The sequence below is a fragment of the Oncorhynchus nerka genome, linkage group LG9a, assembly GCF_034236695.1.
Source record: "Oncorhynchus nerka isolate Pitt River linkage group LG9a, Oner_Uvic_2.0, whole genome shotgun sequence".
Taxonomy (NCBI): domain Eukaryota; kingdom Metazoa; phylum Chordata; class Actinopteri; order Salmoniformes; family Salmonidae; genus Oncorhynchus; species Oncorhynchus nerka.
The window spans coordinates 15,705,217-15,718,083 of record NC_088404.1 but is presented as its reverse complement, the minus strand read 5'-3'; the positions used below and the strand labels follow the sequence as shown (position 1 = coordinate 15,718,083).

Here is a 12,867-nt window from a genome sequence, read left to right as displayed (position 1 = left end):
TAAAAAAATTGCCACGAGTTGATCAAATTGAAAGTGTCGTTACACTGGAAATAAGCCTTTTGAAAAAGAAACGTCTTAAACTCTAGGTGGAGTGGGAAACGAACTATGGAGTGAAACTTAAATATGAACTTGAAATGTAAACAATGCATGCTTCCATGGACTTTTATCGCAACCAAGATACAGACAGAATGAGAGGCAATTACTCAGTGAAAGTGAATCAGTCGTTGCTGGAATGTAACAGCGAGTCAAAATAAATAGCTCACCACGAGCTGCACTCTGCCTCCTTTCAGTATGTCTGGGTCAATCTCTGGGAGGAAACCATCACTGGAGACAGACAGAAAGGTTTCAAAACTCTGCTATTAGTGGTCGCTCTCCAATAGCGTGGTGGTTTCACTCCAACACCTCAGATCTATCACAGCATAAACATCAGATCAGTGGCATTACTGGCTTCCATTTAACTGCTATCATAATCACAATGTCTGATTTCATATGTTATAGCCCCCCCCCCCATTGCATTTGTTACAGCTCCTAACAGCCCCCCCAATGCTAGATATTAAAAATGAAATAAAAACGGTCTTGTATTCTTGTTTTTCATTTAAATGTATTTCCTAAATTAGAATTTCTGCATAAAGAATTCATTTAATTGTTTTAAATGTTCTTGGGACATAATGTTCTAAAACAATTTGATTCTAGAACATTAGCCTTTATAATGGGCCAATACTTTCTGCCACTTCTGTTATTTTTTTATGTAATAAACATGTAATATCCCTTTCATCCCCATCACCTGCATATATATATATAACATCTACAATAATGTAATCTAACCTACTGTCCATCATTGTTATTCTTCTGTATGTTGAACATGAGTTGCAGACATACAATATCATGTACTGGTGCATATCAGGTCTTGAGAACCTCACCTCTCAGGGCGTCTGCTGTCAGAGTGCACAGGCTGGGTGTGGAGCCACTGGTAAGTGCGTTCCTGGTTCACCAGTGTTTGGTCCACTCTCTCTGTTGCGTCCTGGTTCAACAGCATTTGGTCCACCCTCGCTGGTGCTTGCTGGTTTAACCGTGTTTGGTCCAATCTGCCTGTTCCCTCCAGGGCTAGTTCTGCCTGGTGAGCTGCACTTGACAGAAAATATATTTTGGTAAAACATCCCTGGTGACAACAGTTACAAGAAAATCACAGAGCTGCTTCCCTACACAGTCCTGCTGCTACAACGTCAACCAGGTGCAGAGACATCTTAACAAATTATGTGAGGCATAATTTATATAGGAGAGAGAGAGCGATTGTGTTAACACATGCACACCAACACCATATTCCCTATACAGTGCACTACTTTTGACCAGAGCCCTACGGGCAATACACTACATAGGGAATAGGGTGCCATTTGGAACAGGGCCTAGGATAAATAAACAGGGAGCCTGGACTGTGACAAAGATTGACAAGTGGAGCGCTAGGCTAGGTTTTCCTCCCGAGCTGTAAGAGACAGATCAGTGCTTAGCTAAAGCTCACAGCGTTTATGTTGGGGCTTAAGGTAGCCATTTGTTTGGAGGGCTCTGGGGGCATTACTATAATACACTCGGAGTTGCTGAATGACGCAACAGCCAGGAGAGGTTGGGGGTCCTTTCATGGTGTGTGTGTGTATGTGTGTGTGGTTGTGTGTTCTTGTAAAATTACATTAATTTGAGCAACGTATCAAATAGAGAAAGCATTCAAAGATTTACGAACAACTCTGAAAATCCCATAATAAAGGCCGTAATTTAAAGTAAACATTTGCTCCCCGTTCACGGCCCGCAACATACTGCCGACAGTAATGCTGCCTAAGATGGCCGTGAATTGATAAGGAATTTTGACAGCCCGGTGCTGGAACTAATGACGCATTTATTTAACTAATTTTCATGCTTTCGCCCAGCAGTAAAAAAGTAGAAAAGGTTTCATAGCTGGCAGTCATCAAGGGTTAATTAAGAACCCAGTAAAAACGTCAAGTGATGGAAGCTCCCCCGGGGCAGTAAGGTCAGGAGATGGTGTTTCACACTTCCTGGAGCAGAAAGTATAAGTGGCATGTTTTAGTAGAACATAGAAAAAATACAGTACTAATGTATGTTTTACATCGTTTTTAATACTGCATTGTCCTACTGTAAACACTGCCTTCGGAAAGTATGCAGACCCCTTGACTTTTTCCACATTTTGTTACGTTACAGCCTTATTCTAAAATGTATTTTAGAAAAATCCTCATCAATGAGGATGACTTATGTACTGGGTTTGACCAGGCCACAGATAGCAACAGAGATGTATTTATCTTGGGTGATTTTAATATAAATTGGAAGGATCACAATAATTAGAATAGAACAAAATTTATGAGATATGCCAAGAACTGTGGTTTGAAACAAATGGTTAATGATACTACTAGATCTTCAATTAAGTTGGGTCATGATTCAGACACATGCATTGATCTGATTTTCTGTAATATACCATTGCAGTGCTTAAAAGCCAGATCAATGCCAGTGGGCTGGACAGACCATAATATTGTGACCATAACCATGAACACCAAGGTTCCAAGGAAACCCCTAGGATTGTGGTCAAAAGACATCTTAAAACATTTAATCATGAGCTCTTTCTAAATGATTTGGCTGCTGTACCCTGGGAGCTGATTTATCTAGAGGATGATTTAAATCAGACTACAGAATGTTTTATTGATTTGCTCACTGAGGTAATGGACCATCATGCCCCTATAATAAAGAGTACAGTTGGTGCTCGTCCATCTCCATGGATTGATGATGAACTGGGTGAGGCTTTTTCTCAAAGAAATATGGCAAAAGTCTTAGCAGCCAAGTCAAAATTAGAAATTGATGAACAGAATTATAGAACATTACGTAATTATGCAGTTAAATTGAATCGAAAGAAAGAAAAATATTTTACAACAATGCGTTTATTGATTGTAAAAATGATTGTAAAAAGGTATGGAACACAGTTAAGGGCTTACTTGGTACATCTATCTCATCATGCCCATCTAGTGTGGAGGTTGACGGGAGAATAATAACAAAACCAATTGATATTGCCAATCATTTTGCAGATTTTTTTTACAAAGAAAATTAAATTACTGAGCAACAATGTAAACATACATTCTTCCAAACAAGCTATTGTCCAATGGATTGATTATCATATTATGAGCATCAAGATCTGCTCTTTTAGTCTACTAACGGTGTCAGTGGAGGAGGTGTTAAACCTATTGAAGTCATTACCTGATGGTAAATCTACAGGTTATGGTCTTATGGACAATTTTTTGCTTCGCTGTGCTGCTCCCCAGATTGCAGTTCCACTGAGATACATATTTAATTGGTCACTTGAAAAGGGAATGTTTGCAAATGTATGGAAGCATGCGAAACTGTGTCCTATTCCGAAAGACTGCAAAGAACCCATTACTCCTGCCAATAGTCGACCAATTAGTCTACTCCCTACACTCATTAAGATATTGGAGGGTATTGTGAGTAGACAAATATGGGAGTACATGGAAAAGAATGATCTGATTACAGCCAATCAGCATGCTTATCGCAAAAAACATTCCACTACTACTGCATTGGTTGACATGACTGACCAGTGGCTCAATGCTATGGATAATGGCAAGTTTGTGGGTGTACTATTTTTTTATTTCAGTGCAGCATTTGATTTAGTGGATCATAAAATAATTTTGACAAAATTAATGCATTTTGCTTTTGAGGAGGTACAGTCATATCTAACTGACAGGAAACAGTCCATCTATATCAATGGTTCATTTTCTTCCCCTCATGTGTTAAACTGTGGAATACCGCAGGGCAGCTGCCTTTGGCCAGTTCTTTATTTAATATATACCAACGATCTTCCCTATGCCATAGCTGAAACTCAAGCTACTATATTTGCAGATGATACTACAATTTATGCAGCAAGACAATCGGTTCAACAGGTACAGCAGGTTTTACAAGGAGATTTGGAGAATATCAGGGAGTGGGTTTGCCAAAACAAACTTGTTTTAAACACCAAGAAAACCAAAGTTATGTTGGTCTGTTCAACTAGGAAAAGGCCAAAACAGCATGGGATACAATTAAGTATGGGAGGAGTATAAATTGAAGAAGTGGCAGAAACCAAACTATTGGGAGTGCAGCTAGACAACTGCTTATCATGGTCGTCTCAAATAACTAATCTATGTAAAAAAATAAAAAATAAAACAGCATGCATAATCAGAAGGATTTAACACAAGCAAATAACACAAGCATTAATTGAGAGTCAGGTGAACTACTGTTCGGTGGTCTGGGGAAATGCATCATCAAGTAAAGTTAGGAGGCTGCAGAATGCACAGAATAAAGCAGCAAGGATTGTTTTAAGGTGGAGATATGGTTCTTCTGTTGCAGTCATGTGCAGTGTTCTTGGTTGGTCATCAATCGACAAGATAATTGAAAAAAACATGCTTATTTTATTTCATAATATACATAATTTAAAACGGCCAAGTTCTATTCACAACAGTATTCAGTTGGTAAGAGACAGACATTCCATAACTACTAGGAATAGATTGTCCACCATCTATCCGTTATCCAGACAGAAAATAGAAATAGGCAAAATAACATTTAGATTTAGAGCAATACAGAAATGGAATAAATTAACTGAGCAAACTAGAAACCTTTCAATATATACACTTAAACAATATTTTAAAACGATTTAAATATAATACATTGAAATGTTGTGGGACTATAGTAGATGAAGAATCATTATTTTTTAGATTGAGTATTTATTGGGTCATTATGCTAGTATATTATGTATGTTTGTAATAGTGTGTTATATGTGAAAATATGTTCGTATTATAAATTGTATTTTAATGTTTAAGGACTCTTGGAAGATTAGTCCAAATGGGGACTAAAAGAGATCCAAATCAAATCAAATCAATCTATACACAATACCCCATAATGACAAAGCAAAAACAGGTTGGCATTTTTGCAAATTTATAAAAACAAATTTAAAAAATATAATACATAAGTATTCAGATTGTCACGACTTCTCCCGAAGTCGATGCCTCTCCTTGTTCGGGCGGTGCTCGCCGGTCTTCTACCCATCATTGATCTATGTTTCATTTTCCATTGGTTTTGTCTGGTCTTCTTACACACCTGGTTCCAATCCCATTCATTAAGTGTTGTATATTTAACCCTCTGTTTCCCCTCCTGTCCTTGTCAGAGATTGTTTATTGTTATGTTCATGTTTTATGGATTGGTGTGCGACGGGTTCTTGTACCCACATTTATTTTATTATGGACTTTGGTTTTGGAGTTTATGTTTTAAGTTATTCAAATACTCCAATTATACCAAGTTTAATTCTCCTGCTCTTGACTTCCCTGCCACCTACATACACGACGTGACACAGATCCTTTACTCAGTACATTGTTGAAACATCTTTGGCAGCGATTACAGCCTAGAGTATTCTTGGATATGATGCTACAAGCTTGGCACACCTGTATTTGGGGAATTTCTCCCATTCTTCTCTGTAGATCCACTCAAGCTCTGTCAGGTTGAATGGGGAGCGTTGCTGCAAAGCTATTTACAGAGTCCTCTCCAGAGATGTTTGATCGGGTTCAAGTCCGGACTCTGGTTGGGCCACTAAAGGACATTCAGAGACTTGTCCCGAAGCCACTCCTGAGTTGTCTTGGCTGTGTGCTTAGGGTCGTTGTCCTGTTGGAAGGTTTACATGAAGGATCTCTGTGTACTTTGCGCTGTTTATCTTTCCCTCGATCCTGACTAGTCTACCAGTCCCTGTCGCTGAAAAACATCCCCACAGCATGATGCTTCCATCACCATGCTTCACCGTAGAGATGGTACCAGGTTTCCTCCAGACGTGACACTTGGCATTCAGGCCAAAAAGTTACATCTTGGATTCATCAGACCAGAGCATCTTGTTTCTCACTGGCTGATAGTCCTTTAGGTGCCTTTTGGCAAACTCCAAGTAGACTGTCATGTGCCTTTTACTGAGGAGTGGCTTCTGCCTGGCCACTCTACCATAAAGGCCTGATTGGTGGAGATGGTTGTCCTTCCAGAAAGTTCTCCCACCTCCACAGAGAAACTCTAGAGCTCTTGACCATTGGGTTCTTAGTCACCTCCAAGACCAAGGCCCTTCTCCCACGATTGTTCAGTTTGGCCGGGCGGCCAGCCAAACTTCTTCCATTTAAGAATGATGGAGGCCACTGTGTACTTGGGGACCTTCAATGCTGCAGAAATTGTTTGGTACCCTTCCCCAGATCCGTGCCTCGACACAATCCTACCTCTACGGACAATTCCTTCGACCTCATGGTTTGGTTTTTGCTCTGACATGCACTGTGGGACCTTATATAGACTTTTATTTAATTTAACCTTTATTTAACTAAGCAAGACACGTGTGCCTTTCCAAATCATGTCTAATCAATTGAATTCACCACAAGTGGACTCCAATCAAGTTGTAGAAACATATCATTGATGATCAATGGAAACAGGATGCCCCTGAGCTCAATATCGAGTCATAACAAAGGGTCTGAATACTTATGCAAATAAGGTATTTCTGTTTTGAATTTTTATACATTTGCTGTGTAGATTGATGAGGGCAAAACATAATATTATACATTTTAGAATAAGGCGTAACGTAACAAAATGTGGAAAAAGTGAAGGGGTCTGAATACTTTCCCTCACCCCAGGCCCATGTCAAAACATAGTGGTACTCCTTCAACCTTCCCCTCACCCCCAGGCCCATGTCAAAACATTCTAGTACTCCTTCCACCTTCCCCTCACCCATGTCAAAACATTCTAGTACTCCTTCCACCTTCCCCTCACCCATGTCAAAACATACTGGTACTCCTTCCACCTTCCCCTCACCCATGTCAAAACATACTAGTACTCCTTCCACCTTCTCCTCACCCATGTCAAAACATACTGGTACTCCTTCCACCTTCCCCTCACCCCCAGGCCCATGTCAAAACATACTAGTACTCCTTCCACCTTCCCCTCACCCCCAGGCCCATGTCAAAACATACTAATACTCCTTCCACCTTCCCCTCACCCCCAGGCCCATGTCAAAACATACTGGTACTCCTTCCACCTTCCCCTCACCCCCAGGCCCATGCAGTTCCCTGTCCTGATCCAGACATAACCCTCCTTCCACTATCCCCCTCAACCCACCCTCACACCCTGTCCTGTTCCCCTGCTCCAGGACAGGAGGAGTCACGCCTGTTAAGTGGGGCTTTTAAGCACATTATCCAATCTCTTTCTATCGAGGCGAGGGGGGCAAAAGGGAGGCAGGGGGAGCCCTGTCTTAAATGATATCTGAGAGAGAATGTGCTCATTCAAGGGGGTGCAAGGGGGAGCCTGGGACAGTCTGGATGGGGAGGTGGGTGTGGTCAGGGTCACGTCCTGCAGCTACCAAGTCGTAAAGGAGAGGCACGTCGTAGGCACTTTAGAGTAATTCAGAACAAGTTGTGGACGCGGGTGGTGGATGACTGTAATCCCATGGCTCTGGATCCGAAGGTCACGTGTTCAAGCCCAGTTCAATCCTTTATTTTTTCACCTATCCCAAAGTTAACCCTTAACTTAAAAACATACCAACATTTGACATTTGGATACATGGAACGATACTGAGCAGAAGGAGCAACCCAGGGTGTCAAAAACCCTTCGAAATTTGACATTTGAAGCAACTTCGAAATTTGACGTTTGGAGAAACATGGCTAAACATCTGAATCTTTAGTCAAATTGGTAAAACCATGAGATCTTGTTGGTTAAACTAGCCTCATGGGATCTTCATAGATTTCACCAGAAGCCAATATGAGCATCTCTCTCTCCCTCCCTTCCCCCTCTCTCTCTCCCTCCTTCTCGCTAGCGCTGCCTCCTGCCCTGCCCTGTCGTGGAGATGACCCTATGGGGATATGCCGTTGTGAGTTCCAGCGCCAGACTTAAAGCAGGAGTGGAGGAGAGGAGGTCAGCTTTTATCATAGTGCTTGTCTCCTACTTTCCTTCGCCCAGGGGTCAAGCCTTCACCTCAAGAGAGCAAACCACACACGGTCACCCAGCGGTCAACAGGCAGGCGGCGCAGGCCACAGACACACACACACGCAGGCCACAGGCACTATGATAATAACAGTCTTTATTAAGGAAGGTGAGACGGCTGAGCTGGCTCCTGGCCTGCTCCAATTCACGCACTAGCTACATGCTTGCACTATATCCAGTATAACTTTGCAAATGTAGTATTTTAGGCGTGACATTTTTTTCATGTTTTCCCAATATAATACTATTTTGGATTTAACATTTAAACCCACATTTGCATTCCCAAATGCCATAAAGTGAAAATGTAGGATGTTGTAGGATGTTGTTAGTTCATAGCCGTTCAGAAAGAAGGATTCAGAAGGATTCTGGGTAAGTCAAGCATGTAGGAGCCGTTCGCTTGTTTCGTTTGTTCAATTGTGTTGTTTATATATTCAGAATGATATTATTGTGATTTGTGAAACTAAAACAACAATCCTTATCACTTAAGTCTGTGTTATTTATCTATATGCAACAGTATCAAATCTACGAAGAAAACAAAGAGAGATACAAGTTCAAACGAATAGGTTACTTCCATCTAATTGTTCATTATGAGAGCTTGATGTGGGGACTTCAATCACTGAGGTAACAGTCAGGTACACACCCAATAAACAAGTTACTAAACGATTAGACATGGTTGAAGTAACGTTAAATATGATATTGTTATATCATAATTTCTGTATAGTTTCAAGTGCAGGTGAATTATTTCAAGATTCCTTCACCCCGATGCTAAATTTCCTGTCAAGCGTGTCAGAACTTTGGATAAACACCGAACCAACAGGCAGCTATAACCCACACCTCCAGGCCGTCCAAACCCTGACTGCCTATTGCATTGCAACCATATTTCCACTATCGTTCCCAGCATCTTTCCTCCTCCCTGGTCCTGATCATTCATCAAACAGGCTGTACCTTGCAGAGCGCAAGACATCAGCTGATAAAGTACAGGGTCAATGACTTGGCGTGTGTCCAAAATGGCACCCTATTCACTATACCAGTGTTTCCACTGCAGTCATTTATATGTTGCGCTGTGCCACGGCAAAATTATTGCCGCTACGGCAAAAGAATATGGAACAGGAAAGAGCGCCTCTGCCGAGGAGCACTTGGAAGACGCTAGAACAGTCCACATTTACGTTTCCTCTGACGAGGAGCACTTTGAAGACGCTAGAACAGTCCACATTTACGTTTCCTCTGACGAGGAGCACTTGGAAGACGCTAGAACAGTCCACATTTACGTTTCCTCTGACGAGGAGCACTTTGAAGACGCTAGAACAGTCCACATTTACGTTTCCTCTGACGAGGAGCACTTTTAAGACGCTAGAACAGTCCACATTTACGTTTCCTCTGACGAGGAGCACTTGGAAGATGCTAGAACAATCCACATTTATGTTTCCTCTGACGAGGAGCACTTGGAAGACGCTAGAACATTCCACATTTACGTTTCCTCTGAAGAGGAGCACTTGGAAGACGCTAGAACCGTCCACATTTACGTTTCCTCTGCCGAGGAGCACTTGGAAGACGCTAGAACAGTCCACATTTACGTTTCCTCTGCAAACAAAACTAGTAATGAATAGAAACATATGACTACCCCAGAGTAGAATAGTTTATCTATTTATCTAGTCGGCTTATTGTGTGTTCTAGCCTATGTGAGAGAAATATTCCCTACGGCACTCAACATTCATGTAATTTTTTATTTATTTAACCTTTATTTAACTAAGCAAGTCAGTTAAGAACACATTTATATTTACAATGACAGCCTATGAGCAGTGGGTTAACTGCCTTGTTCAGGTGCAGAACAACAGATTTTTACCTTGTCAGCTCAGGGATTCGATGTAGCAAACTTCCGGTTATAAGTCCAACGCTCTAACCACTAGGCTACCTGCCGCCTCATAGAGACATGCATTCTGACAAGCAGTCAATACACAACATTCATGTTAGGAGTGTCATAGAGAAATGCATTCTGACAAGCAGTCAATACACAACATTCATGTTAGGAGTGTCATAGAAAAATGCATTCTGACAAGCAGTCAATGCACAACATTCATGTTAGGAGTGTCATAGAGAAATGCATTCTGACAAGCAGTCAATGCACAACATTCATGTTAGGAGTGTCATAGAGAAATGCATTCTGACAAGCAGTCAATGCACAACATTCATGTTAGGAGTGTCATAGAGAAATGCATTCTGACAAGCAGTCAATGCACAACATTCATGTTAGGAGTGCCATAGAGAAATGCATTCTGACAAGCAGTCAATGCACAACATTCATGTTAGGAGTGTCATAGAGAAATGCATTCTGACAAGCAGTCAATGCACAACATTCATGTTAGGAGTGTCATAGAGAAATGCATTCTGACAAGCAGTCAATGCACAACATTCATGTTAGGAGTGTCATAGAGAAATGCATTCTGACAAGCAGTCAATGCACAACATTCATGTTAGGAGTGCCATAGAGAAATGCATTCTGACAAGCAGTCAATGCACAACATTCATGTTAGGAGTGCCATAGAGAAATGTATTCTGACAAGCAGTCAATGCACAACATTCATGTTAGGAGTGTCATAGAGAAATGCATTCTGACAAGCAGTCAATGCACAACATTCATGTTAGGAGTGTCATAGAGAAATGCATTCTGACAAGCAGTCAATGCACAACAATTCTTGTAATTGCGGGAAAAACAACAGTTTTAATGGCCTTTGTTAAAAAGAGGAGGATTCCAGCTTTCCATTCCTAATTTACTTTTTTCTCAACTCCTAAATGTGTGAACTGCACCATTTTAATTCTTAAGAGTCTAAACTGAGTTGTCTAAGCTGACATATGGAATTGTTTTAAGATGGTCATACCATGAATCATTTAGCTATTTGATTTAAAATTTTAGGACCCCTTTAGGTATAAAAAAGATATATACAATATTGAATTTGGCTTTTACTACTATAGCCCATAGAAACGCATTGAATAACACATTCATAAATGGCTAAATAAATCATAAGGAATAAGGTTTTGAAATATCTGTCCTATATCTAGGAGGTATAAGAATGCTCAGGAAATATATATATATATATTTTTTTACACATATTTAACCCCTTTTTTAGGGTAGGCACAAAACTACCACCATACTTCCATTCATTTTTTAAACGGGTGCCGGATGCCTTCAGACGAGTCCAGTGACACTTGTGGGGCAAAATGGTGAACACCATCATGTTCGTGAGAATCTCCCCTTTCCACAGTGGGGTCACATTAGTTTGTAGCCTAAACAGTTCGGAAGCTACAGGCAGAATTTGGCACATTTGACAGTACCGATTTCAGACGAGTCCCGTGGTGCTTGTGGGGAGTCGTAGAGCACCATCGTATTCGTGAGAGTCTCATCTTTCCATAGAGTGGTCATAGCTACAGACGTTTTCATAAAAATTCAATTTTTTGGGATGTCTCATGGTCTGACAAACACCGCTGTAGCTCAGCCACTTTCCCCATCAGATGCGGGAAGCCGATGTAGTGGATTGAGATGCAGTCCATGCAAAAAAACAGATATCTCTAGTTTAAACCAGATTTTTTTGTGGTTAAGCACGTTGCTGCTCCGCTATTCACTGTGATTGCATAGGGGAGAGTGGTGCTAAATGTAACAAATCATTTTACCAATATGCTATTGGGCTTATTTATGGAGGTAAACTCAGCAAAAAAATAAACGTCCTCTCACTGTCATCTGCATTTATTTTCAGCGAACTTAACATGTGTAAATATTTGTATGAACATAACAAGATTCAACAACTGAGACATAAACTGAACAAGTTCCACAGACATGTGAATAACAGAAATTGAATAATGTGTCCCTGAACAAAGGGGGGTCAAAATCAAAAGTAACAGTCAGTATCTGGTGTGGCCACCAGCTGCATTAAGTACTGCAGTGCATCTCCTCCTCATGGACTGCACCATATTTGCCAAATCTTGCTGTGAGATGCTAACCTCCACTCTTCCACCAAGGCACTTGCAAGTTCCCAGACATTTCTGGGGGGAATGGCCCTAGCCCTCACCCTCCGATCCAACAGGTCCCAAACGTGCTCAATGGGATTGAGATCCAGGCTCCTCGCTGGCCATGGCAGAACACTGACATTCCTGTCTTGCAGGAAATCACGCACAGAACGAGCAGTATGGCTGGTGGCATTGTCGGGTCATGTCAGGATGAGCCTGCAGCAAGGGTACCACATGAGGGAGGAGGATGTCTTCCCTGTAACGCACAGCATTGAGATTGCCTGCAATGACAACAAGCTCAGTCCGATGATGCTGTGACACACCGCCCCAGACTATGATGGACCCTCCACCTCCACCTCGATCCCGCTCCAGAGTACAGGCCTCGTGTAACGCTCATTCCTTCGATAATAAACGCAAATCTGACTATCACCCCTGGTGAGACAAAACCGCGACTCGTCATGAAGAGCACTTTTTGCCAGTCCTGTCTGGTCCAGCGACGGTGGGTTTGTGTCCATAGGAGACGTTGTTGCCGGTCATGTCTGGTGAGGACCTGCCTCAAAACAGGCCTACAAGCCCCCAGTCCAGCGTCTCTCAGCCTATTGTGCATAGTCTGAGAACTAATGGAGGGATTGTGCGTTCCTGGTGTAACTCGGGCAGTTGTTGTTGCCATCCTGTACCTGTCCCGCAGGTGTGATGTTCGGATGTACCGATCCTGTGCAGGTGTTGTTACACGTGGTCTGCCACTGCGAGGACGATCAGCTGTCCGTCCTGTCTCCCTGTAGTGCTGTCTTAGGCTTTTCACAGTATGGACATTGCAATTTATTGCCCTGGCCACATCTGCAG

At 41.8% G+C, this 12,867-nt stretch overlaps 1 protein-coding gene across 1 annotated transcript in view; it reads right to left on the bottom strand.

Annotated features, from left to right (window-relative positions):
• The window catches only part of lrriq1 (leucine-rich repeats and IQ motif containing 1), a 49,828-nt gene that overhangs the window by 8,986 nt on the left and 27,975 nt on the right, over nt 1-12,867 (bottom strand). The window contains exons 23-24 of the mRNA XM_029668879.2: nt 921-1,122; nt 264-324 (exon numbers count right to left, since the gene is read on the bottom strand). Of these exons, the coding sequence (XP_029524739.2) occupies nt 264-324; nt 921-1,122 (263 nt within the window). The remainder of the gene's footprint in view (nt 1-263; nt 325-920; nt 1,123-12,867) is intronic.